The 24,303-nt window shown below is 31.4% G+C and overlaps 2 protein-coding genes across 4 annotated transcripts; both read right to left on the bottom strand.

Moving 5' to 3' along the window:
* Positions 1 to 245: 245 nt before the first annotated feature.
* LOC110627905 (two-component response regulator 24) lies at positions 246 to 1,837 on the bottom strand. Of its 2 annotated transcripts, XM_021774291.2 has the most exons (3): positions 1,207 to 1,837; positions 651 to 947; positions 247 to 558 (listed from the first exon to the last, which is right to left on the bottom strand). In XM_021774291.2, exons 2-3 carry the CDS (start codon positions 903 to 905, stop codon positions 370 to 372), a joined length of 444 nt encoding a protein of 147 aa, XP_021629983.1. In that variant the 5' UTR covers positions 906 to 947; positions 1,207 to 1,837; the 3' UTR covers positions 247 to 369. The 2 variants fall into 2 exon arrangements, with proteins under 2 accessions (XP_043804523.1, XP_021629983.1); XM_043948588.1 differs by lacking the exon at positions 1,207 to 1,837 and having other exon boundaries at positions 246 to 558; positions 651 to 1,198.
* A 4,864-nt stretch (positions 1,838 to 6,701) lies between these two features.
* Positions 6,702 to 20,241, bottom strand: LOC110627302 (CLIP-associated protein). Of its 2 annotated transcripts, XM_043962260.1 has the most exons (22): positions 19,574 to 19,692; positions 18,346 to 18,419; positions 17,822 to 17,977; positions 17,662 to 17,724; positions 17,473 to 17,541; positions 17,073 to 17,238; positions 16,466 to 16,627; positions 14,694 to 14,791; positions 13,739 to 13,813; positions 13,573 to 13,641; positions 13,411 to 13,496; positions 13,211 to 13,328; positions 12,020 to 12,118; positions 11,580 to 11,934; positions 9,603 to 11,407; positions 9,367 to 9,474; positions 8,357 to 8,461; positions 7,924 to 7,998; positions 7,766 to 7,834; positions 7,555 to 7,623; positions 7,365 to 7,466; positions 6,702 to 7,145 (listed from the first exon to the last, which is right to left on the bottom strand). In XM_043962260.1, exons 4-22 carry the CDS (start codon positions 17,713 to 17,715, stop codon positions 6,984 to 6,986), a joined length of 3,846 nt encoding a protein of 1,281 aa, XP_043818195.1. In that variant the 5' UTR covers positions 17,716 to 17,724; positions 17,822 to 17,977; positions 18,346 to 18,419; positions 19,574 to 19,692; the 3' UTR covers positions 6,702 to 6,983. The 2 variants fall into 2 exon arrangements, with proteins under 2 accessions (XP_043818195.1, XP_021629257.1); XM_021773565.2 differs by lacking the exon at positions 18,346 to 18,419 and having other exon boundaries at positions 19,574 to 20,241.
* Between the last annotated feature and the right edge of the window lie 4,062 nt (positions 20,242 to 24,303).

The following is a 24,303-nucleotide window of genomic DNA, read 5'->3' as shown; positions in this document are numbered from 1 at the left end:
CATGTGAGAGTATTCAAGGGCCAATGCTATTATGACAAGACTCAAGCCTACCTCACTTGCCCTTTAACTTCCGAATCTATCTCATATTGATTTGCCACATCCCAACTAGCTGCATGCTCAAATCTTTAAACTAAAATTATTATCAATTTTAAATATAAAATCTCAAAAATAAATCAACTTCTCCGCTTATTTTGTACTTTAAATAAATTATATTTACAATAATTCTCAAAATTCATATGTATTAATAAATATTTGAAGAGAATTTTACAATACAGCAAAAGCTAAGCCTATTAAATAATACATGGAGCAAACTAATTAAACACAAAATTTATTAATTAATCCTAATTATATGTGTCTTAAGCTTCTGATCTATGAAACAACGGAACCATTATGGCTAATCTTATGGAGGATGGAAATAAGCTTAGCACTTGTCAATGGCTTCTCTTGATAATCATCTAAACCAGCTTCCATGAATTCTTGCACTTGTTCTTTCACGGAACGCGTAGATACTCCGGCAATGGTGCTGCGTATTCCCATGGCTCGGAGTTGCTTCGTCGCCTACCGCCGTACAAAATATTTATTTAATATATATAAAGAACACGAAGGAGAAAATCTATATATAATTAAATATATATAAAGATTTGATGTACCTCAATGCCATTCATGATAGGCATGTCCATGTCCATGAGAATGAGGTCAAAAATTCTGCCTGAGGAATGGAGATCAATGGCTTCTTTTCCATTCCTCACTTCTTGATTTTCTATGCCGAGATTTTGCAGCAGCCGGCTGTGAATGGTTCGGTTGGTGGTATCATCGTCGACGACTAATGCAGTGATTTTTCTTCGGAGTTTCTGATTCATATGTACCATTTTGTTTCTCTTCTTACTTGCTGCTTCAAACTCCATGAGATTAACTAATTAATATCTAGGTCTCCTGTATATAGCTGTCTGAACAAGAACAAGAACAAGAACAAGAATTCAGCTGTAATGAATGTGGTACTTGACAACAAGGGCATGTGAATTCAAGAAAATAATGATAAATTACGAAATGGGTTTGGTAAATAACTTGAATTTTTGAACATCATTTTCCAGTCAAAGATGAATATGACATAATACCCAAGTACATGCATTCATCTCTCAATTCATACATCAATTCAGATCATGAAAAGAGAGAAATTAATCAACTTGGAGAGTGGATTTTACTTACCAGAATGATTCCAGAAATGGGTTTTTGAAGAAGAAAAGAACAAGATTTGATATAATGGAATTATTTTCCCAGGAAAAAATTCAAGATTTAACGACTTAAAAATGCTACGCAATAATTGTATAGATATGATGAAAAGTATTAGTTGGATTGTGTTAAAAATCACAAGATCTACAAGATGTGATTTCTTTCCTTATTAGAAGGTTGCCATGATCAACAAGTTTCCATGGAATCTTTGAATTTTTTGCAGAGAAAAGTATAAATAGTATGCACTTTAACGGCTGCGTGCTTTGGTTTTTCTTTTTCTTTTCTTTTTATTTTTTCCATTTTCTTTTGTTTACAGTTATCACTTTTTCTTATTTCTGCTCATACTTATTACTTGTAAAATATCCCAACTTTCAAGTCTTGAAACAAAAAGATGGAAAAGATTCTATTTTTAATTCATAATAATATCAAGGAAAATCTATTAGCTGGGTTTTTATACTTGGCAAAAATTTAATGCAGAGTCTGCTTATCTGGTGGGTTGGGTTTGAATTTTGTTTATGAGAAGAAAAAAAGATGGCTTTGTTGTTTGCTTTGGCCGATGGAGAAGACAATGAAATGAAGAGGTCATTGTCACATTTGCTTGGATAAAAGAATCAGAATTTGTTTTATATTCCAATTCTGTAAAATGCCATTTGGATATCTTGCTGTCATCTGCTGCATGTTGAGAACAATGTTGTTCCGGTTTTGAAGCTAGCACGTGTTAAATTTAGACCGACAGTTGTTCACTTGCATGTTCTGCTCGCGTATGGTTTTCTTATAAAATATTTTAATTTGATAACACGTGTTAAATTTTTTTAAAAAATAGAATAATTGATTATTATAAATTATTAATTAAAAATAAAAAGAATCGATTATTATTTAAATAATAATAATTGAATTTAAAATTAATTTAAATCATTTAAAATACTGTAATCAATAAATTTAAATATTAAAATAATAATTAGATTTGAATTCAAAATGATTGATTTTTTACCTATTATATATTTACACGTTTCTATTCATGAAATGTAGCTTTCTAGTTGTACCTTGTAATTTTGTGTATTTTATCAATTTATTTGCTTTTTTTTAGTTCAGATTATGTTTTTTTCTTCCCTTGTTGCCCTCTTCTATGTATTTTTTTTGTAAAATTTCAATGAGATTTTACAAAAGAAAAAATAGAAATAAGTTTAATTAAATTTTTATAAAATAAATTTTTTAATTTTTGTTTTTAAAATTATAATAATAAAAGTTTATAAAAATAATATTTTATTAGATAAAAAAGAAATTTTGTCTTTAAATGTAAAGTAGGAATTTATTAGATTAAAATAGATTTATTAGCTCTTGAATAAAAGTACCTAATCAATAATAATATAATCAAGTCAAAGATTAATTTAAGTAAATCATTAAAATCCATATCACCAATACTAAGGTGTTCACAATTTATGACAATTTATTTTTAAATAAAATTGTTGATGTATTTTATTTTTATTAGGTTCCTCAGATCTAAGCTCTCAATGCAAGGAATCTAATAAATCGCTAACAAAGATTTATATTGGATTCCGTTTGCCCTAAATTTGAGTTTAAAGAGAAAAGTCCAAAAATGTTATATGCTAAGTATGCGTAAACCGAAAAGCAGAATCCCATTCAATCTTTGAATAGATGCACAAATCACATCACAATTGTGCAAGTTCCTAGCAATGGGGACAAATCACATCCATATGCCCAAAGCCAACATGGAAGAAATGAATGGATATGGTAGACTCGTACTCCACAGCCTGAGTTTTACCATTAAGGAGGAATCTTCAAACGAATGGCTCATGGGACACATTATATTCGCAGTTCCATGGCTGAACGCATAACTCTCCAACATTGCACATAGTATGTCGCGCTTGTTAAACAGGTGTTAAGATCTGGCGCCATTTTAAGCGGGCGTCAGACCATAATTAATTTTTTTTTAAAATTATAGCTTAATGCCACTTTAAGTGGCGTCAGCCCATAATTTAATTTTTATTATAATAAAATATTTATATTATATAAATTTAATAATTAAATAATATTAATTATAAATTTATTTATTGTTATTAAATATATATATATATATAAAAATATTAAATTAAATAATTAATAAAAAAATAGATTAATTAATTAATATAAATATTTAAAATTATAAAAATTAAATTTATTTTTTATTGCAAAGTTATTTAGAATTATAAAATAAAATTATGTTGTGATTTAAATAATCAATAAATAAATAAACTAATTAATATGAATATTTAAAATTATAAAAATTAAATTTACTTTTTATTGGACTGCTATTTAGAATTATAGAATAAATTTATGTTGTGATTAAATGTTATACGTGATCACTTGATTATTTATAATTTATCAAAGATAATAAATTTAATTAATTTATTCTATAATTAAATTAATTAATTAATTTTTTTTTTGATAAATTATAAACAATTTATTATTTTTATATAATATTTAATAGCAAGATAATGTAATAATTTTAAATATTTTATATAAATTATTTATAATTTATTAAAAAAATAAATAAATTAAGTAATTAATTCAATTAAATAATTTTGTATAAATTTAATAGTAGAATAATATTATAATTCTAAATATTTTTATCTGCATTTTTTTATTATTAACTGTTATAGTATTCTTATATATTAAAAATATTTTTATAAAATATAATAACTATTTATAACTAGTTTTAGTATTTTACAGAATTATAAAATAATATTAAATGTGTACGGAATTATTGGTACTATTTAATTACTGAATTACTATATTAATTTATTAAAATAATAAAAAATTTTATTATTGAATAAATGTATATTATAAAAAATTTAATAAAGTAATATTATATACAATAATATTATAATTATAAATATTTTTTATGTGCAGTCTTTTATTATTAAACTCTTATATATTAAAAATATTTTTATAAAATATAATAACTATCTTTAACTTAATATTTGGAGAGTTATTAAATAATATTATTATGTGATTAAACGTATATAAGATTATTTGTACTATTTAATTACAGTATTAATATATTAATTTATTAAAATAATAAAAAATTTTATCACTATATAAATATATATTATCCGATAAATTATTTTTATACATCTAATTACAATCAAATTATTTTTATGCATTTAATTACAATAAAATTAAATTTTAAAATTATATAATACTAGTAATTTTTTATTTAAAAATTAATAATAAAATGTATTAAATATTATAATATTAAAATTATAAAAAAAAAATTATTATTATAAAAATATAATATTTTTAAATTAATATAATATAAATATTTTATTATAATATATTAATAATTAAAAAATAAAAAAATTAAATCCTGCAACTACTTAAAGTGGCGTCGAAACATAATTTAAAAAAAAAAACAGAAAACAATTATGGCCTAGCGCCACTTTCTTGATGCCTGTTTAACAGGTGCCAAGCAACCTTTTCGGGTGCCATCCAAATCTACAAATATAATTTTTTAACTTTAAATTCATAAATTAAAAGTCTCTCACCCCTAAATTAGCAAAAAAACCATCAGTTTTTACCATGTAGATAAGTTGTATTTTATTAAAATTCATTCGATAGATCCCAGGTTAAATAAAGGATGGCAGCAGAGTCGAACTCGAGATTACCTAAGTGATTCTATGATGCCTTGCCATTTCACTGATTAGTTGTAGGCCGCTAAATCATTATGCATTACACATAGATGACCCAGCTACCTATGATGGGACTGGATGGAGAAATTTTCTTGAAGCTACAAGAGTTAAATCCGAAATTATCTAAGTGACTTCATGATACCTTGCCGCTTTACTAAAGAATAGTAGGCCACTAAATCATTATGCATTACAATAGATGACATAGCTACCTCTGATAGGACTGGAGGAAGGAGAGAGAGAGAGAGTTGTTTGACCATTGTTTTTATCCGAATAAATTGCAGCTTGAGGGGCTTAACCATGCTGAAGAAGCAAGCAAGCAATAGCAACTGCTAGATATGGTTTGACTGAATCTAATCCATAAGCCCATGTCTGAAAAAAGATATGATTTTGCATAGTGGAATTGGCTGTAATCCTTCAAAAGAGGTCCCCCATCAAAGCATGATTCGCTTTCTAATATATGCTCTTCACTCAACACATTCTCAAATAACATCATCAATGAATCGATTGCTTGGTTGGTTGGTCAACAAACGTAACCCTCAGAAGAAGCATACCAACAAAGCTTTACTTGTGCTCTACGGCTACACTATCCTCATGCAATGTCTTTGTTTGCACTATAAAACAATATTTTATTAGAATTACTTTTATCTTAGAATGTTGAAGTAACCTTTGTTTCAGCCTACCTAATTATTTTATTTATTCATTTAATTTTGACTTTGATTAGGGTTAGAATTTGAGAACTCTGTATTTTGCGATGACCATAATTTGTTGGTATGGGTATCCAACTCCTATACTTCTCATGCTTTAGAATAAAACAGAGCTCTGCTTGGAGGAGGATTAAAGAATCCATGCATACAACAAGATTTTTTTGTCCAGATCACTCCAACTTGTGCTTTCATTCCTCCCAATCTCTAAGAAACAGGGAAAAAATAATAGTTTACTCGAGACTTGTACAATAGAATGTACAAATTAGAGTATTATCGCTAGCGATTTCAACCACGACAGCTGCAATAACAGAGCAACAATAAATCATCTTTCGAGAGAGAGAGGAAGATGGAAAAGGAGGAAGAGGAACTTTTTATTTTTTTTTTTCTGTAGGAAGAGGAACTTTATTTTATTTTTAAATGCAGCTTCCTTTTTTATATAATTTAGGTCGAGTTATTAGGATTGAGCATGTGAACGAAAACTTTTGATTTGATAAATTTTGAAATCTCTGCATTTGAAAAGTTATGTTTTCCTCTTGGTGCGGGGAAACATTTGCCTTAATTTATCATATCAGTAAAATTTACCGAAAGTAGCGTAATGCTTATGTCTCGAATTAAAATGTTATTAAAGAGTCAGGGTTAAAGATTGCAAATTGATAAGTTAGTTTTACACTCCCACTAATTAGGGTTTTCTTTTCCCTTACAGTAATGTGAAGAGATGTTTTATAGAGCAAGGCAATGAGAAGGTATGAAAACCTTCTTAACACTCTGATATGGTGTTAAAAGAATAAGACTTTTGATTATTTCATACCTCCAAAAACGTCTCAAATTTTATATATACTTTTTTTAAAAAAAGCACCCTCAACATTACTTTAAATACTTTACCTCCTAAAACTTTATCATAGCGTTAACTAATGCCCTTTCTACAAATAAGTGCTCGTATATTTGTTTAAATATTTTTGTCCTTGTTCTTATATCCCTAAAACAAGATGGATACCTTCCAGTAAAAATGAAACTATAATGATGATTTTTTTGAACCGAGCACGAGTACAATATGGTTCAAATTATTTCTCAGGCCACATTTCCAAGGCAGTTTCCAAAATATCGATTATAATATTTGCAAATCAATACAAAATAATCTCTTTCCCACTAAAAGCACTCTTCCCTCAACCAAACAATAACAAACACATGGGATAATTAAAAAAAAAAAAAGAATAAGAAATTAAATATCTAAGAAAAAGCAAAAGACCCCCAAAAAAAGAGGAAAAAACCCACTCAAAATGCATTCACACAAATATACAAAATACACAACAATGAATAAGCCAATACCCAAAACCCACAATACAATCTCAACAAACCAATGCTACTCATGGGTGGCATCTATGGCTGTACCTGTTCTCGCTTGTGATATCCTATTAGCATATATGGTCACCAACCGCAGCTGCGTGCTGTTAAGCCCCTCCAAGTATGGCAAAAATGCTTTCCCAAGCATAATATAAATATCAACCAGGCAGAAAACAACAGTCTGTATCGCTCAACAAACAAGGAGAACCGAGTAAATTTGAAGATTTCAAAACCATATTTTGTGGGGAAAGTACACCCCCAAAAAATTTATTGAAGATTATTATTGATTAATCCTAGTAACTAATATTGATATCAGTCAGTTTTTATGAACCTCGTCAGTTTGCAAATCGATAAAGATGACTTGATTAATACCCCAAAAAAAAAAAAAAAGAGTATTTACCTTGCGAACATCTGCACTCTGGTTTCCAAAAGCTTCAAAAAGAGCAGGCAAAAATGATGGTAACTGGGTCATTAGCTCCTCCTGCGAAAGCCGGCCCACGAGCTGGAGAGGAAAACAAATTAATGCATATAAGCTTTAAGGTTTAGTTATTAGTTATTCCAAATTCAGTTAATATGTTCAAAGGCAATACCTTTGTCAAACAGTTAATGCACGTAACAAGAGTTTTTTCATCCTCGGTAACCAATAAAGGGACAACCACCTGCAATATCAGTTATTGACAGCATTACTTGCCTATGAAGTATAAAGCAACTGACATGGCAAATGCTGCCAAAAATTCTTTGAAGATATTCAAGGAATCTGTGTCATCACAAAATATACATAAAAGTTTCAGAACCACATACACTTAAACATCTGAATGGATCATACTGAGACAACACAATGCTCAGGCAGTGCTCAGCTTCATTAGAAACCTGAATATGATATAAAAGAGGGAGGAAAAAAAAGAATCAGACAAGAAAGTAAAGCAAGATAAGAGTTGCATAAGTAGTAAAAAGGTTACTTTTGGAACAGAATCCTTCATAACATGAAGCAGCTTCTCAATCACAATCTCAACAGAATCTTCCATGGCATCTTTCTGCACAAGAAAAGATTTTTTTAGTTTTGCTTATTAACAACACAATAAAGAATAAGGAATTGGCCACAAAATCCAAAATTTCAATGCTTTTGCAATTTGTCAAAACCTTTTTAGTTGTGGCAGTTTTATTCAAATTTCTAAATACTAATACTGACTACTCACTTTAACTAAATTGCTGGTGACGTTTTTTTTTTTCAAATTCTATAACTTAATTGGTTGGACAGAACTGCAACTAAATTTTGAAATCAAAACAAAATTTACAAAATTAACAAAGTTTGGAGAAATTTCCAATGACATGCAAAGGCTTCTTACTTTTTCTGTGGTTAGACTGAAAAAAACATATATAAAAAAAAAGAACCTGGTTTTTGAGCATTTCAACAATCAATGAAAGAGCAAGTTCCCGGATTGAGGACTCCGTGTCATCCAACACCTCAAGTACAACTGTCAAAATTTGATTGAAGTACTGCAAATGATAGAGCTACCATCAGCATATAATTATTGAAATGAAACATGTGTAAATTCAATTCAATTATAATAGAATTCTTAAGCTTGGAATAAATTTTCAAGTGATATATTCTATTAAATAATTGCTTGAAATAAATATAAAATGAATGAAAGTATCCTGTTTCCACGTGGCACTCATTGCTTGATTCTATTTGTTTCAAAATATACAAGAAACTATAGAACTATCATATCAGATCACTTATTAAAGATCACACAGATTGAATATTGTCACACAAAGTTGTTAATGTATTTGCCAGTAAGTTAGGTGTTGATTTTCTCTCCTTTTTTTTCTTGAAACCAATACTCCTGGGTACAAGGAGAAAAAAAAAATTAAAAAGAAAAAGAAATACTAAAAGACAGACTAATTTCAAAGGTAATAAGAATGTCTAAGTCTTCACAATGTATCAGTAGCTTATTATTTCAACTTTCAAGAGATGGAAGATTAACTATCCAAATAGGAATGTATTACATAATAGCATAAAAAGGACACATTATTGAAAATAAGTTAAATATGCATGAAAAGCATATGAAGAATTTTCTTTTTTTTTTTTTTTTGCACAGGACTTGCTTAACTTGGATGCTATGTACAAATCTACAAATCTCCCTGCATTGCTGCTGATGCTAAATGACATAAAATTATTACAATTATTATCTTATAAATAACATAATTATTCAAAATCAGAATAGCACACCAAATATTCAGAATATAATTGCTCAATTTTGATAGATAAGAACCATTTGATAAAGTAGCAATAATAAGAAAAATGTGATAAGCTGTGTGTTAGTGTGTGAGTGTTATTTTTTATTTTTTGGCTGGGGAGGGGGGGGGGGGGTCCTAGAGAAGAAATATAAAATTGAGCATACCTTCGACCAAACAGAGTGATCATTAGAAACAGATGCTTCAGTTAACTGCTGAAGTGCACCACGCTTACTTGCAGCCGGAGCAGGACTCTCATCATTACCATTACAAATCTGCAAAAATGTGGTAGTGCTTCAAAACATTCATTCTTTATAGTTTATACAGGAATGACAATTTTTATCTGCTTTTTCCACACTATTTCAGAGGAAAATTAAATAAATTATTAGGTTACAAATCTTACCAAGTGAAGAATTTGGGGAATGCTAGGCCCTGAGTCTGAAAAAGAATTAATCTTTATAGCTGCAGGTTTGTGATGATTAAGGTTCAAGTCAAGTGAGGCCTCATTGTCACGCTGAATGCCTTCAGCATCCACCAAGGCTTCAGAGCTCAACAGTCTATTAATGTCTAGATGAGGAGTAGACAAATCCTCAAAGTTTAAGGAGTTATCCTCGTTTTCAAGACGACTTGCCCGGGATCCCACATTCTCCGTGGTAGGATTGACCATGAAAGTCAAATCTCTAGTTTTTGAACTATGAATATCAGCATTAGAATTATTCTCAAAATTCTGATGCAAGTTCTCCTGAGTTTCATCAGAAGCTGCTTGGCCAATACTTCCAGTAATTAGTGATTCTTGGGTAGAACTCCACTTCCTGCCACCATCACTGTCATTGGAACCAGCAGAATACCTTCCAAAGAAATGACTCTTCTTTGACACACCAATATATCCTTCCTCTGAAGATGTACCAACAACATCAGATGGGTCATAAGAGGACTTGGAGCGTTGTCGCTCTTTCTTGCTCTGTAAAAAGTTCATTAGGTCCACTTCAATACGTGGAGTGTACTGTTTAAGGGCTCGTCTCAAGGAATTCTGTTCTTCAACTGATAAACTAAGAATAAAATTAAGAACAGCTGTGGGATCATAGTGGGAGTAAACTGATATAATGCATGTAATTGCTGCCTCCTTGAGCTTTGTATTTTTATCATGGGCTAGTGGAGTCAACTTAGCCAGCCACAACTTTAGGATGCCTGTATTACCAGAACCTTCAGAGTTCATTGCATGTTTGTTAAAGGAACTGATAGCAAACTCAATAACAGCCAATTTGGCCTTTGGTGACCGCTGTTCATCCAGTGAACGGAGCAAAGCTGGTAAAAGAGTATCTACACTATAAGTTTTGCTGACAATCTCCAAAGTTGTTGAGCAAGGTTGCCTAACCAGTTCCTTGGGGTCAATTAATCGAGAAAAAACATGAGGTAAGATCCTTTCCATGTAACTCTCAAAGGGCTTTCGGCAAGAGGGAATGATGTCTGCAAGGGTTGAAAGTGCCGCTTGTGCAACTTTATGGTGGGGATCATCCAAGTGCTGGAAAAACAGCTTCATCACCTTCTCAAAATTCTGGATCACTTCCTGAATACCTTTGGGCCCCTGCTGCAGCAAAGACCGAAGGTAATTAAAAGCAGCAACTCTAGCATTCCAGTCGGAACTGGGACTGAGTCCCTCACTCAGCGCATCAGTGAGAGATGCAGGTCCTTCTACGTAGTTTGACATCTCCCCAAGCGAAAGTTGGCTGTCATCAAAACTTCTCCTCCTGCCAGCAGACATTCGTCCAGCTACGTGCTTTCTTAAAAGTGGCCTTTGAAAGTTGGGAATGTGACTGTTCTGAGAATCCCTCAAGTTTACATCTTTGTAAGACATATCTATATACTGCCTGTCAACATGTGGATTTGCATATCGCCTAGCTTCCCTAATGTCATTGCTCTCTTCGATGTAACCTCTTTCTTGGAGTCTTTCAGAGGCCCTCTTGGCTGAATATGATGAAAATGCTGACAGGGACTCAGTTGCTGCACTACTTTGATATGATAATTTAGAGGAATCTTTAGATGCTTGAATTTGAGTGATAATATCAGACAAAACCAAGCCACCATTGCGGTTACCACTTTTACTGATGCTAGTAGTGGTTGAATCTAAAGTTAGAGAGTTTGTGAGATGATTAGAAACTGGAACGGTAGCAGGGAATGGTGGATCACGAGATGATGGAGGGTCAACTCCTGTGCTAGGGACAATAAAAGAAAAATTCAGCCGCTCACAGAGTGATTCAAAATTTAACTTACTAGTAGACAGCTTGATAGATTTATGACTGCATTATTGAAAAATTTTCATATACTGGAGAATACAAATTGATTCATTTGACGAAAGGAGAAATTTTCATAGGCAAAGTACCTAGATCCAAACTGGATGACCGAAGGGCTGAAGGGTTCTGTTTGTCTGATACTTCCAAACCTCTAAGCATGCTTTCAATAGCAGTGACCTTCTGTTTACTTGCATGCAGTACACTCTCGAGGCTACGTTCAGTACCTCTACCAAGGGGCTTTACTTGAGACACCAGGCCAGAAGAGAGAGATGTCCCAGAGGACAAGCTTGATGTTCTATCCATTGCAACAATTGCAGAAGTTCCATATCCAGGTAAATTTGGATGAGTAGATGCTTGAGAGGCAAATGACAATTGTGAACTTCTATCTCGGAGGGAAGGAGAGGCATGTCGCCTATGCAAGCCCCCATCCTCTTCATTAATAATCTGTCCAAGAATGAAAACAGAAAATAAGTTGAAAAAATCCTAGCCATAAAGTGATGTTACATCAAGTATATAGAAATGGACATACCCGTTGAATAACAGGATCAAAACATGAAAATAAGCGGCGGGAACGTTCTGGCCAAGTTTTTGCAAACATTCTATAGCACATTCTTGCAGTTGCTCGCACCTGCCAAGTTACAGAAATTTACATTTTTCCAAAGAAAAAAAAAAGAAAGAAAGAAATTAAACACTAAGCACATTTATCATGCCGGTGAAGACATATTACCCAACAACAGTTGTAGCTAGAAATTACCTTAGCCAAAAAATGGGGCAACAGATTGATGCATTATAGTTTTTCACCTCTAGAATAGTTTCAAAAGCTAAAGAAGACAAGGAACTGCACTTGGGAAAATTTGCAATCTTTACAACTCACCAAATCCATCAAAATCCAAAGCTAATCCTCTGACATAGAGTATTCAACAAATAAAGTTTCTCTTTCCCAATATAAAACCACGAATTATTTTATATTTAATTTTGACAATTTGATGGAACTTCCAACATTTTTTCCTGCATTTTAATTAGCCGTCAAAAATAGTAGCATTCAGAAGTATTGAAGCACTCTTATCCTAAAGAAAATTCAGCAAAAATACAAATAAAAAAAAAATTACTACTGATTACTCAAGAAAAAGAGTAAGAAATGCTCCTTGGCAGGAAGGGTAAAAGAAAATGAAGAGCTCAGCACCTGCCATTATATTATGGCATCAATGAAATCCCAAAAAATAAAAGAGCAAGCAAACAAGGAAATACAGAAATCAATTATTTGTTCTGTACATGAGAAGCTCTAAATCTTTGAGAGTATAATTATTCCTCTAAAAAGTTCACACATTTCATTGCTTTCCTGCCCTTTTCCAACAATAAGCAAGCAAAAAGTTGAGATCAGTAGTTTGCGTAAGGCATGACCGACATCTAACATGTTCATATCCCTCTAGTCACATGTTCAAAACCATGCATTTTGTTAAGAAGGCAAAAGAAATACTGCTAATACTTTGCTGAATTCCACAAAGCCATACATGTGACAGATAAAGTTGAATACTGAAATACAGCCTCCCAATTTTATATTTCACCTTTTAATGCACAAGTAAACTGTAGTACATTGGTAAATTTATGCTGCCCAACATTAGGCACCTCCCTGAAGCTAAATCCATGCACTAACTACTGAGATGATATCAATGAAGTTTTAATGCTAGCACAATAATTGCAGAATTCTGGACATGAATACCTCGCTCATTGCATCTGCAACACAACACCTTATCAGATCTTCATAAAGATCAGCTGACCGCTGTATTTCTGGAGCATCAGCCCAATATTCTAGTATCAGTAGTGCATATTCACAACATCTGCGATGCAAATGGAGAAATGATTAAACTGGATAATAACTAAAGCAATACTTCTCCAAGAGAACAAGTCATACAGCCAAACCTTGCACGAAGTACTGCATTGCGATCATTCTTTGCACAATCAGCTATGCGAGGAAGCACACGGGCAACTTTGCAATTACGCAACATCTGAAAACATAAAAGGATGTTACCAGAGAACGGCATCTGGAAGGCAATTGTAGCAATTAGAGGGAGAGAGAATTACTGTTTTTATGCAGTTATCTGCAGATTCTGCAATTACGAGTACAGTAATCACAACCAGCTTGAAAAGGACCTGATCATGATAACATAAAACAAAAGAACCTTTTTAGTAAACTAATATGCAACGGTAAAGTGTAAGTGTGTATATGTTTAAATAGAGGATATCTTACAGGAATAAATATCTCAGCGCACGCCTCAAAATCTCCCAAGAGTTCCTTCGACAAAAAGCATAGTAGATGGCAAGCCTTTGAAAATTAAAATTTTGACTTTAGAAGCAGCTAGAGATGACCTCAGATATCTTAAGAGAATTGAAAATATAAACAGGTACCATTGAGTTCAACATTAATCTACTGTTTTCAGTATCCAAAACCTTAAAATGCACTCTATCAAAATAATTCAAGCTACAAGTTTTTTTTTTTTTGGGGGGGGGGGGAGAATGACAGCAAATTTCTCCCGGCTTGTTTCTCAGAAATGACTGAAACCAAACAAGGTTCTATAGAAAGGGACCAGTCTTCATTTCTAGTCCCCTCCCAGATAGTTCTAGCAAATGAGCTTGCTCAAGTTACTGTCAAAAAATGAGATCAATCGATCAACATAAAAGAGTTAACTTCCAAACATTCAAAGTCCGTGACATAGCTTTGACTATATAACTATTAATTAAATGTTCAAATCAAAAGAGCCAAAATCATAAATTTTGTTGGTATTTAGGAAATTTATATATATATATATAAAGCAGCAAAAAAGGTGATGAGATAATCAAATTGAATCTCCAAGAGAAGCTCCCAAATCATATTGGCAAACTGAGGGCAACTGTGCTCCATTATGAGACACTGAAGGATTGGGGTCCGGTAAAAAATAACCATCCAAATGGTCCAGACTCATCATATTGGGGATGTTAAAAAGTGAAATTGCAAATTGATTTTTGCTACTCTATTACACCAATTTATGGATGCTTACTCTTCATGCCTAAAGCCATCACTGCATTATCTAAAGTTGGATATCACAAGCAATGTTAGTCTCTTTGTCGGTTAGAAGCAGAGTCCACAACTTAAAAACTGAAACTCATAGACAACTGACCACAAATTTTCAAATCACTATCTACTAACAAAAAAGAACCATAATCACCTGCTTCACTATGCTAGACCTTCGATCAGATAACTGTGTGCTTAGAGGACCAACAAGCTGCTTCAGAAGTCCCCGAAAGCATGAGTAATCAGCAGCACCTGATATGCAGAGATTATTGATACCCTTTCTTGTGGAAAACATTAAAATATGAAAATACATTCCAAATGCCCACAATAGGTTTTTCATAACATAGAAGAAGGTTAAAGAACAAAAGAGAAGGAAAGTGAAGAGAAAAACAATTGCTCCCAGAACATGATCCTCAAAATGTTTACCATGTGTTGGACATATTTGCTACAAGGATGATGTTAGTAAATTTATAAACTAATAGAAAGAAAAATACATTCATGCATGAACAAAAGTTCCAATCCACCCCCAAAAGGGTTGAGAGAGAGACCAAGCAGCAAGCGGAATGCAATGAAGGGAGCTGCAAAAGGACGTATCTTTAGAACATAAGGAATTAGCCATCCAAGTGGCATAAAACAGTGAGCTACCTAATACCTTAACAACAACAATAAATATAGAATTTACACAGCTCAATTGCCCTACAACACTCGCTAACCCTCGTGATATATTTTACAATTATCAATATACAGTATGAACATAAGCACTATTTGTTTTACACTTCAAAAGTATCAAAACCATTGTACTAGCAGATTATTTGAGGGGGAAAAACCTTGTGCAGTGCATTGCATAACAATCATGGCCAATAACTATTATTTATCCCATCAACTGAATCAAAGTTGCAGCTAGTTATGGTCAAGGAGACAAGGACATTAAGCAACAGTCATGACCACTGTGGCACCATTTTATTTTAAGAATCAGAAAGCATGACTGTGGCACCATTTTATTTTAAGAATCAGAAAGCGCATCAAATGCATCCATTTGCAAGATTTGATTAGAAGTTATAAAAGCAACTAACATATCAGCACAAAATCATAAAAGAACGTTCATCCATAATTTATAATCTTTATCTATGTTAAGTCCGCAGCGAAAGCACATCATTGAATCTAATGTCATCCTGTCATTGCCAGAAAGATTACCATCGCTCTGAAAGCAACTAGGCATGCACGCATACAAAAGGTAGTACAAAATAGTAAATTGTTAAATTGCAATTTTCAAAGGAAAAAATAATAATAATAACCTGTGAGCTACATCATAACAAAGCAAATGCTAAAAAATTTTAAACATCCTTGAACATAATTTGAGCAGGGAATTTGTAGCTCGTGGCCAGCAGAATGGAATTAGATATTTGAAGGATTCAACAATGCAAATAAAACAATGCAAAAACAACTGTTTTTTTTTCTTTTTTTGGAAGGAATAAGATTTAAATAACTGCATCAAATGTTCCTTTTAAGAAATCAATTATTTAATATGGAACTAAAGGCTAATATCCAAAAACAGCTGTTGCTTTACACAACAACCATTATGATTCCTGAATCTTATCCTTTCAATTCACATATTTTGGACAGTTCCAAGCTGACAGCCATTGACCACAATTTTATGAAAACATCTCCATCACATTATACACATATTGTGAGCATCTGCAGCTACTTTCTCTCTTTTTTTCTTGCTTCAATAAGCCATATTTTACTGATTTCTTTTAGTCAGAATTTTGCTTCAATGCCAAACAATGATAATGTAGAGTTCACCCAGTAGTACGGATGAACTAACAATCAGTCATTCTAAATCAACAAAAAAAAAATTGTTTGACAGGAAGAAATCAGGCAGACATGAGAAGAAACCAAGAATGAGAAAAAAAAAAAAATACAGACCTCCTAAAACAAGACCTTCAACTCTCTGCATGGCAGCAATGCGTATAGACCAATCCTTTTCGGGAACAAGGGTAGAAGCAATCTTTTCAATTTCCCTAATTAGCTCCTTTTCTGAATAAACCTTAATTGGCTCAATGGGTTTCTCTGTAACATCACTTTCTCCTGCATAAAACAGAATGGCAATTGAAATCAATGCCAATTATGCAATCTATCATAGTTTATCTCATTTCTGCATAAAAAGGGCAGCTACAAATTGAACAAATGTGTCTGTAACATGCAAGCTGAAATTTATAAAATGTAAGCCAAAGTACATTTTCGATCTTTCAGAAACAAAAAGAGATGATTATTAACTGCACAATAACAAAGTTCAAATAGTTTGCTTCTCTTTGCAGGCATAAAAATCTTCCAAACAACAAACTTGAGGAAGAAAAACGAAGGCACAAAGAGATTGAAGAAAACAATATTACATGCCGCTGGAGAATTATCATCTCTAAGAGATACTTAAATGCAATCAACTCTCACCAATCAATCAAATTAGTAAGTTTTTTCTTAGCCATTGACCAAGCATTACTAAGATCCACAAAATTCTAGATAAAAGGATGCTAACCTCCGAAAAGAGACGTCTCCCTTGTGGAGCTCTTGGACTTTGGACTACTTTTCTTGGGGTTAAGGTTCATAGGCTTCATTTCTCCAGTAGCAAAGTTACCAGTAGGCCCATCTGAAGGGCGTATTTGTGGTTCAATCTTCTCTAACCTAGCATTAATATCTTTCATCTGCATTCATAAATTGTACAACAAAATTAGTAATAAAAGTGATAATACCATTTTATTTATGAGGCAATAGTTAAATACTAAGTGATCTAGTGAGAATTTCATGCAATACTACATTCATCTAAAACTATGCCAGACCAAGAACCAACATCAAACTAGGTGATATTAGCACTCCCAGTGAAATATGGAAAAGAGAACTCTAAATTGGAAAAAGGATAGTATTAGTTAGACATTCACCATAGACATAGGAAGATGATGCCGATGAAGCTCATCACGGAATTGAGGCCCTGCCTGTGTATACATCTCCTGAAAGATAAATAGTCAGATTAATCTGACACAAGTTCATCTCGCAAGAACCAAATTAACAAAGAAGGATTAATATAGTTGAGCAAATACAAGAACAACCATGCTACAAGTGCCACTAACCTCAATGCACAATATAGCAGCTTCCCTAACACCAGGATTTGGGTCACTCAACATCTGCAATATCTGGAAACAGAAAAAGTTTAAAAGTTAATTATCTTGCTCTATTAATTAATCATACTAAAATAATACTATTATGCATCACAAATGATATTGATCATACAGGAGGGAGAATAGCCCGCTGAAGAGGAAGCTCAGTAGCTGCAAAAAGACCAATTGCCGATGTGACAGTCCTAGAAAATTCCTCTCGAACCCTCCAGCTTTTATGTGTCCAGGCATAAGAGCCTGCTCTCTCAACAATAATTGTTGGTGAAGAAACCTGTAAAGAACAGTATATCAATTTACATCCTTTATTTATTCTTTTTCCTTGGATTCAGTGATATCACTAATATACTAAATATATTAAATGGTGAGAATCATAGTTTTATTTTAAGCAAAGTTGCACAAAAAGTATAAAATTGACATTCCTAACAAGAAACACCATGAAACACTTCCTACTAGATCTTAAACTTGTCCGTAACAGCACATGAAGAGCAGGTTGGCAATTTATTATGCATAAGGATACATACACATGGAAACACGCAAGTCTGCGTCCAAGTAAAACTCAAATACAAAGAGTAAAGACCTTGACATCAAGTAACAAGAAAATATATATAAAAAAAAAAAAAGAAAGAAAATTATTCATACCTAAATAACTAAATCATCAAAGCAACAACTGCACTTATAGTCGCAGCAATCTAGATATATGGAGTAACCATGTCCTGAAATATTGAAAAATCTGTGCTCAACAAACATGTGCGCCAACATTCATAAATAATAGTTTGACAAACATGTTTTCACATTCAATATTGACCGAAAGCATATTTTAATCCCTGACCTTTAACTGAAAATTTTAATGACCTTTAAAAACATTTCATCTCATGCTAACTTCTCAAAATTGGAATTAAGTGAAACTTGCAACATAATCAGCATCAAAATTGAAGGAAAAATTGGACTAGTTGAGGGTGTCACTAGGCTTTTTTTGGTAAAGGTCAAAAGTTGATCAATGCATTCAACCTTTAATATTTATCACTATATGTAGGCTATTATTGTGGTATATTTTGCATACATGCCTAAATAAAAATAAACATGAATGAAAGGTAGCAAAAGAATTTTGAGCATATAAGATTACAATTAATATGCATTATTGAGATAAAATGGATAAAAATAATATTAATATTTTAACTAGGTGATTAAGTTTGCTCACAAGCTATGGCTCACTCAAAAATATAACAAACCAATTCTAAACAATTTATTGACCTATTAAGTTCAAACTCAGCTCAAGCTCAAATTAGATTTTGAACAAACCAATATAAGCACTCTAATAGTCAACTCAGATCAACTCGACTCAAATACGGCCTCAACTATCCACAGGGTACGCCTTTGCCTATCCTCGTAAAACTTTATATTTCAACGGTTAAAAAAAATACAAATTGTAACTGAAGGTAGTATAGGAAAGTAAAAGTGGTCAATCGGTCAGTAATTGTAGCTCACTATGTTGGAATAAGGCATTCTTAGTTATTTCCGATTTCATAATTAAGCATTGCATAATGCCAAGTTAAGCTAACAGAAACGACAAGGTAATTACTCATCAGCATCCCCCCACACTTCCTTTTTATATATAATTATTATAAATCCTACATTAATTGATCAATTACACAGTAATGGATAATGTAACAAAGCAAAACTTTTAAAATAATAATAATAAAATGGCTGTTAGTTTGTTGGACACTAGGCTGAGTATCAGATATCAAGTATAAATTACCGTCGATCTTCAAATATTCTAACCGTCCCTTAGTTACAAAAGGAAAAATTGATAATTAATAATTAATGACATGCAGGAAGCTAAGCAAACAATACAATTAATAGTAAGTACCTCCATGAGAGTGAGCAAAAGACGTCTGGCAGCGTCTCTAACGGGTTGTTTAGCATCCCCTAACCGCTCGACGACGGCGGGGACAAGCGCATTAAAATGCAATTTCAAATGCTCACCGGACAACACAGCAGCCGAAGCTAACGCCTGTAAAGCACCTTGAGAGACTTTGAAATTGTTATCTTTCAAAAGATCTAAGCAGCAGTCGACTAGAGAAGTGGTTTCGGCGGAACTCAAACTCTTCCTGGAAGCTTCTAGAAGCTGGTGCAACCTCTCCACTCCAGCCATCCGCTCCTTGGCGTCCTTGGCACGCGCCAGTTCCAGCGCTTCCTCCATTGAAGAAACAAACAGTGAACACAGACTTCAGCGCTTGGATCTGATGCAGGGGGCTCAGATCTGACACCGACGGGCTGAGATTGTGAGGAATTAGAGCAGAGATAAGCAAAATGCGAGGGGCTTAATCAGGATTATGAGATAATCTGGATTAAGTAAGAGTAAAGTGAGGTGAGAGCGAGAGAGATTTAGCGGAGAAGTGCCGCTAAATCTAATTTTGGAGGAGAAAAACCAGCGGTTTAGAGAGAGAGAGTAAAGATGACTATAGATCGACGGAGAAGATGATGCGAGAAAGAGAGAGAGAGCCACTATGTTGTTGTGGTTGGGATGGGTGGGAACTTTGCCACCGCGTTTTGGGTTAATTTACGGAGTTGTGCCACTGTTGTAACCGGGTTGTTTAACTTGGTTTACGATGGTAATTTGTCCCGTCCTCCATCAATTTCCCTTATTCCGTCCCATTTTAAGATTTCGATTCATTTTACATCCTTTGTGTTTGGACTAATAATTTCAAACATGAGGTTTGAATTTAATGAATAATATAGTTTATTTAATTAATTAGAACTATAAATATATATTAGAGTTATAAATATAGTAATTGCATGACTTCAAAAAATATATATATATATAGTAATTGCAATCAGGTTCGATCTATTGCAAGATGTAGTGATCCTGGGACTATCTTGTTAGATAATAATCCTAGGAATATTGTAAGATAAAACTTTTTTCACAATTGTATTAATTATTTATGTAGTCTTAAAAAATGTATTATGTACATGTTAAATTTAATGCTGCATATTTGAATTTATTCAAAAAAATAATAATTTAAGCATAAAATTGAATTAATCACTCATGATTATATATGATAAAGAAATATTTGATGTTGGTTATTACTAAATTTGAAAATAAAATTGCAAAATGTTTTTTTGTCAGTAAGAAAATTGCATTACATAATTATAAAATGCAATAAAAGTATTACATAAAAAAATTAAAATATAAGGTAACAATCATTTCAAATAAAATTTTGTTATGATATTAATTAAAAATTAGCTAGTCATGATATGTATATAAAAGATATATTACAGATATGAACCAACCGCTAATATAGTTATTGATGCCTTAATATTCCACTACAACAAAATTGAGGAGCACTTGATAGTATTAGAGGAAATTGCATAATCAATTTCTCATTCCACAAATAAAAAACCTATAGCAAATGCCAATTAAACTCTTTTTAATAAAATACATGTCTCTTTTATACCAACTCATAAGCACCAAATTTAGTAATATCATGTACTTATAAATTCCATATCATTGCTAAATAAAAAATATATATTTATTAAAATTTTATTTGGTTCAAATTTTTTATTTTTTGAAAAATTACTTTCCAGAAAATAATTTACTTATTTATACCTTAACTTTAAGGAAATAGCTTCATCAAATTCTCATGGAATTAGAAAAACATGCTAACCAAATAAGCTGAATGTATCAATTTCTGTAAATTTGAAGTTTCTTAGTTAACTTCACCTCAATCAAACAAAACCTAAGAATACATTATAACACATTTAAAAAATAAAAAAGATAATAATATAAAAAAACATTTTTTTCATATTTTTCTATTTAAACATTGCATAATGATTATTACATTAAATTTTAAATTATAATATTTTTTGGAAAAACTAGACGTAAATATATCATAATACAAGTAAAAATGAAAACCTCTTATAAAATGTTTATTGCAATAGAAAGTTATAATACTTTTTTAGACGTCCTACCATAATAATCATATTTTTCATGTAATTAACGAGTAAAATTAATCAATAAATATTTATCATTGATTAAGAAATTAAAATGTGTATATTTCTAGTGAAATAAATAATAAGAAATTGGGTCAATATCTGAATATTAATGTGGGTGACAATTAAAGAAAAAGATGTGATGATTGATAATAAATGTCAATACTAGAAGGAGCAGTTGGATATTTCAATAAGGTTGGAAGTTGTATGGGCTTACAGGGGAATAATGTACATTTTCATATCATGCCCGTTATTGCTCACATTTCCACATCTTTGCATTTAAACTCCACTTATTAAATCTCTCAAAGGGGAAATGATATATCATAAATATTTTTGTGCTTAATTACAAGTTTTAAATTTATATTTTAAATACAAAATATTTTTAAAATTTAGGAGAAAATTTTTTATTCTTTCATTAGACCGGCTGATGTATGTATATTAAAATGAACAATTTATAATAATAATTTATATGCTATATATATATATATAAATGAATGATAATTTTGAAATGCCTAAATAAAAATTATGTAATAAAAGAGTATTTATATCTCTTTAATTTAAAGAAAAAGTAAATAAAATAAAATTACTTTTTTATTCCTATAATGGTTTAGGAGTGAGCAGTATTCGGTTTAAATCGAAAAAAATCGACCGAATCGAATTAATTTAAAAATTCAGTTTGGTTTTTTATTCAATTCGGTTCGGTTCAGTTTTTAATTTCAGAAATTTTGGTTATCTTAGTTCGGTTCAGTTTTGATAAAAAAAAAATCAAAAAAATCAAATTGAATCGATTAGTGATAATAATATGTTATTTTTAATAATATAGAGAAATTAAATTATATTAAGATTAAAATAATTTAATTAAATTTTAAAATACTAAAAATAAAGTGTAAAAAATAAAAAAAAATTATTAAAAATCAAAACTGATTAAATCGAACTGAATCAAATCGAATTAGACCGATTCAATTCGATTTGATTTCTGATCAAAATCGATTCGACTTGATTTTTATAAATATTAAAATTTTAATTTTTAATTTATTTAATTCGGTTCGATCGAACCGACTGAATGCGATTTATTTTAGTTACAATGCAAGATGTTTTACTATTAAAATAAAAGACTATTTTCTCTCTCTTAAAAATATTCAAATAAAAAAGGAAAAAAATAATTTTATATCACTTTTATTTTCCTTCTTTATTTTATACTCTTAATTTGCTTTTTTTTTTTTTAATAATTATCCAAAACTACCCAAAAGGGCTAATTCTTATTTCCAAGTGTTCTTAAGACTATACTTTTCTACATCCACTCAATGCATTGAGAATAAATAAATATAAAATGTCCACAGACAAATTAAAACTTTGGTTAATAAGAAAAAAAGGGTTTTTTATAACCTCTTTAATTTTTTTTTTCATAAGACTCTGTGCATGTAAAAATTTTCTACAAGTTAATGCTTTTTACGTCCAAGAGAGCAGGAAGCTGAGGTGTGAGGACCACCATTGGTATAATGTCTGAATGCTGCATCAAATGATTAAGGTTGCCTAAAATTTGAAAATTGATTGGAAGTTATACCTGAAATATAATAAGAGAATCGTTGGTTCACGGGTCATTCATTAACACCAATCTAGCTTATAATGTTATGTTAGTTAAATAAAAGAGATTAGGATTAGGAGGAGATAAGCTTCAAAAGCTTATGATTCATACAAAGCATAATCACAACAACACAGGTTTACTTCATGACAAAGCCAATCCAACAACCTTTTTTGGACTTTGTTAAAGATAATGAACTAAAATATTTCAGAAACGCCAAATATACTAAGCTTTTCTTTCATCATTACAGACTCTGTGCTTATTGTTTTTGCAGCATAAACAATACTTTGTATATTTTTTTAATTTATCAAATGGGTTTGTGATATATTTTTTAAAAGAATTGGACCCTTTACAGGTTGGCATGAACTCTCAAATTAGGAGCATGAAACTTTCAAATTAAGAAGAAATCGAGGCATAAGTGGATCAGTCATCACTGGACAACACAAAATTTCTACAAAATTTTACTAAATTTCTACAAAATTTTAGTAAATTCCAAAAAGACATATCACTGGACAACACAAATTTATCTAAAGTTTGATCAGACTTGAATTAATATCTTGTATGAAAGAAAGTTGCACCCGAAATGACTCGATATAAATGTAGTGGGCCCAAATTGCCATCTCTACCAAAGGGTTATTATTTCACAAATGGCTAAGAATTGAATAGAGAGTCTAAATAGGAACTATAAAAGCTCCACAATCATGAGATGTGTTTGCCTTAGTTTCAGTAACATTCTTCATTCACACTCCACAAACCACAATTAAAGAACTAGAAAAATTATAAAAGGGTTTTAATTCTCATTCCATCCCATCAAAGTTGAGATGTCTTTATCTTCTAATAAGGATGGCAAGATACGTTGATTTGGTTTGATTTAATTTGATTTATTTTGCTAATGAATTTGATACGATTAAAAGGTCAAATTTTCTCCGAGCGACACTAAATATATCAATTTTTAATTTTTAATTTAAATTTCTATTAATCATTATTAAAAGACTAAATAAACTAAGTAAAATATTACTCGCACG

The sequence above is a fragment of the Manihot esculenta genome, chromosome 12 (assembly GCF_001659605.2).
Source record: "Manihot esculenta cultivar AM560-2 chromosome 12, M.esculenta_v8, whole genome shotgun sequence".
Classification (NCBI taxonomy): domain Eukaryota; kingdom Viridiplantae; phylum Streptophyta; class Magnoliopsida; order Malpighiales; family Euphorbiaceae; genus Manihot; species Manihot esculenta.
This window is presented reverse-complemented; position numbering and strand designations above follow the sequence as displayed.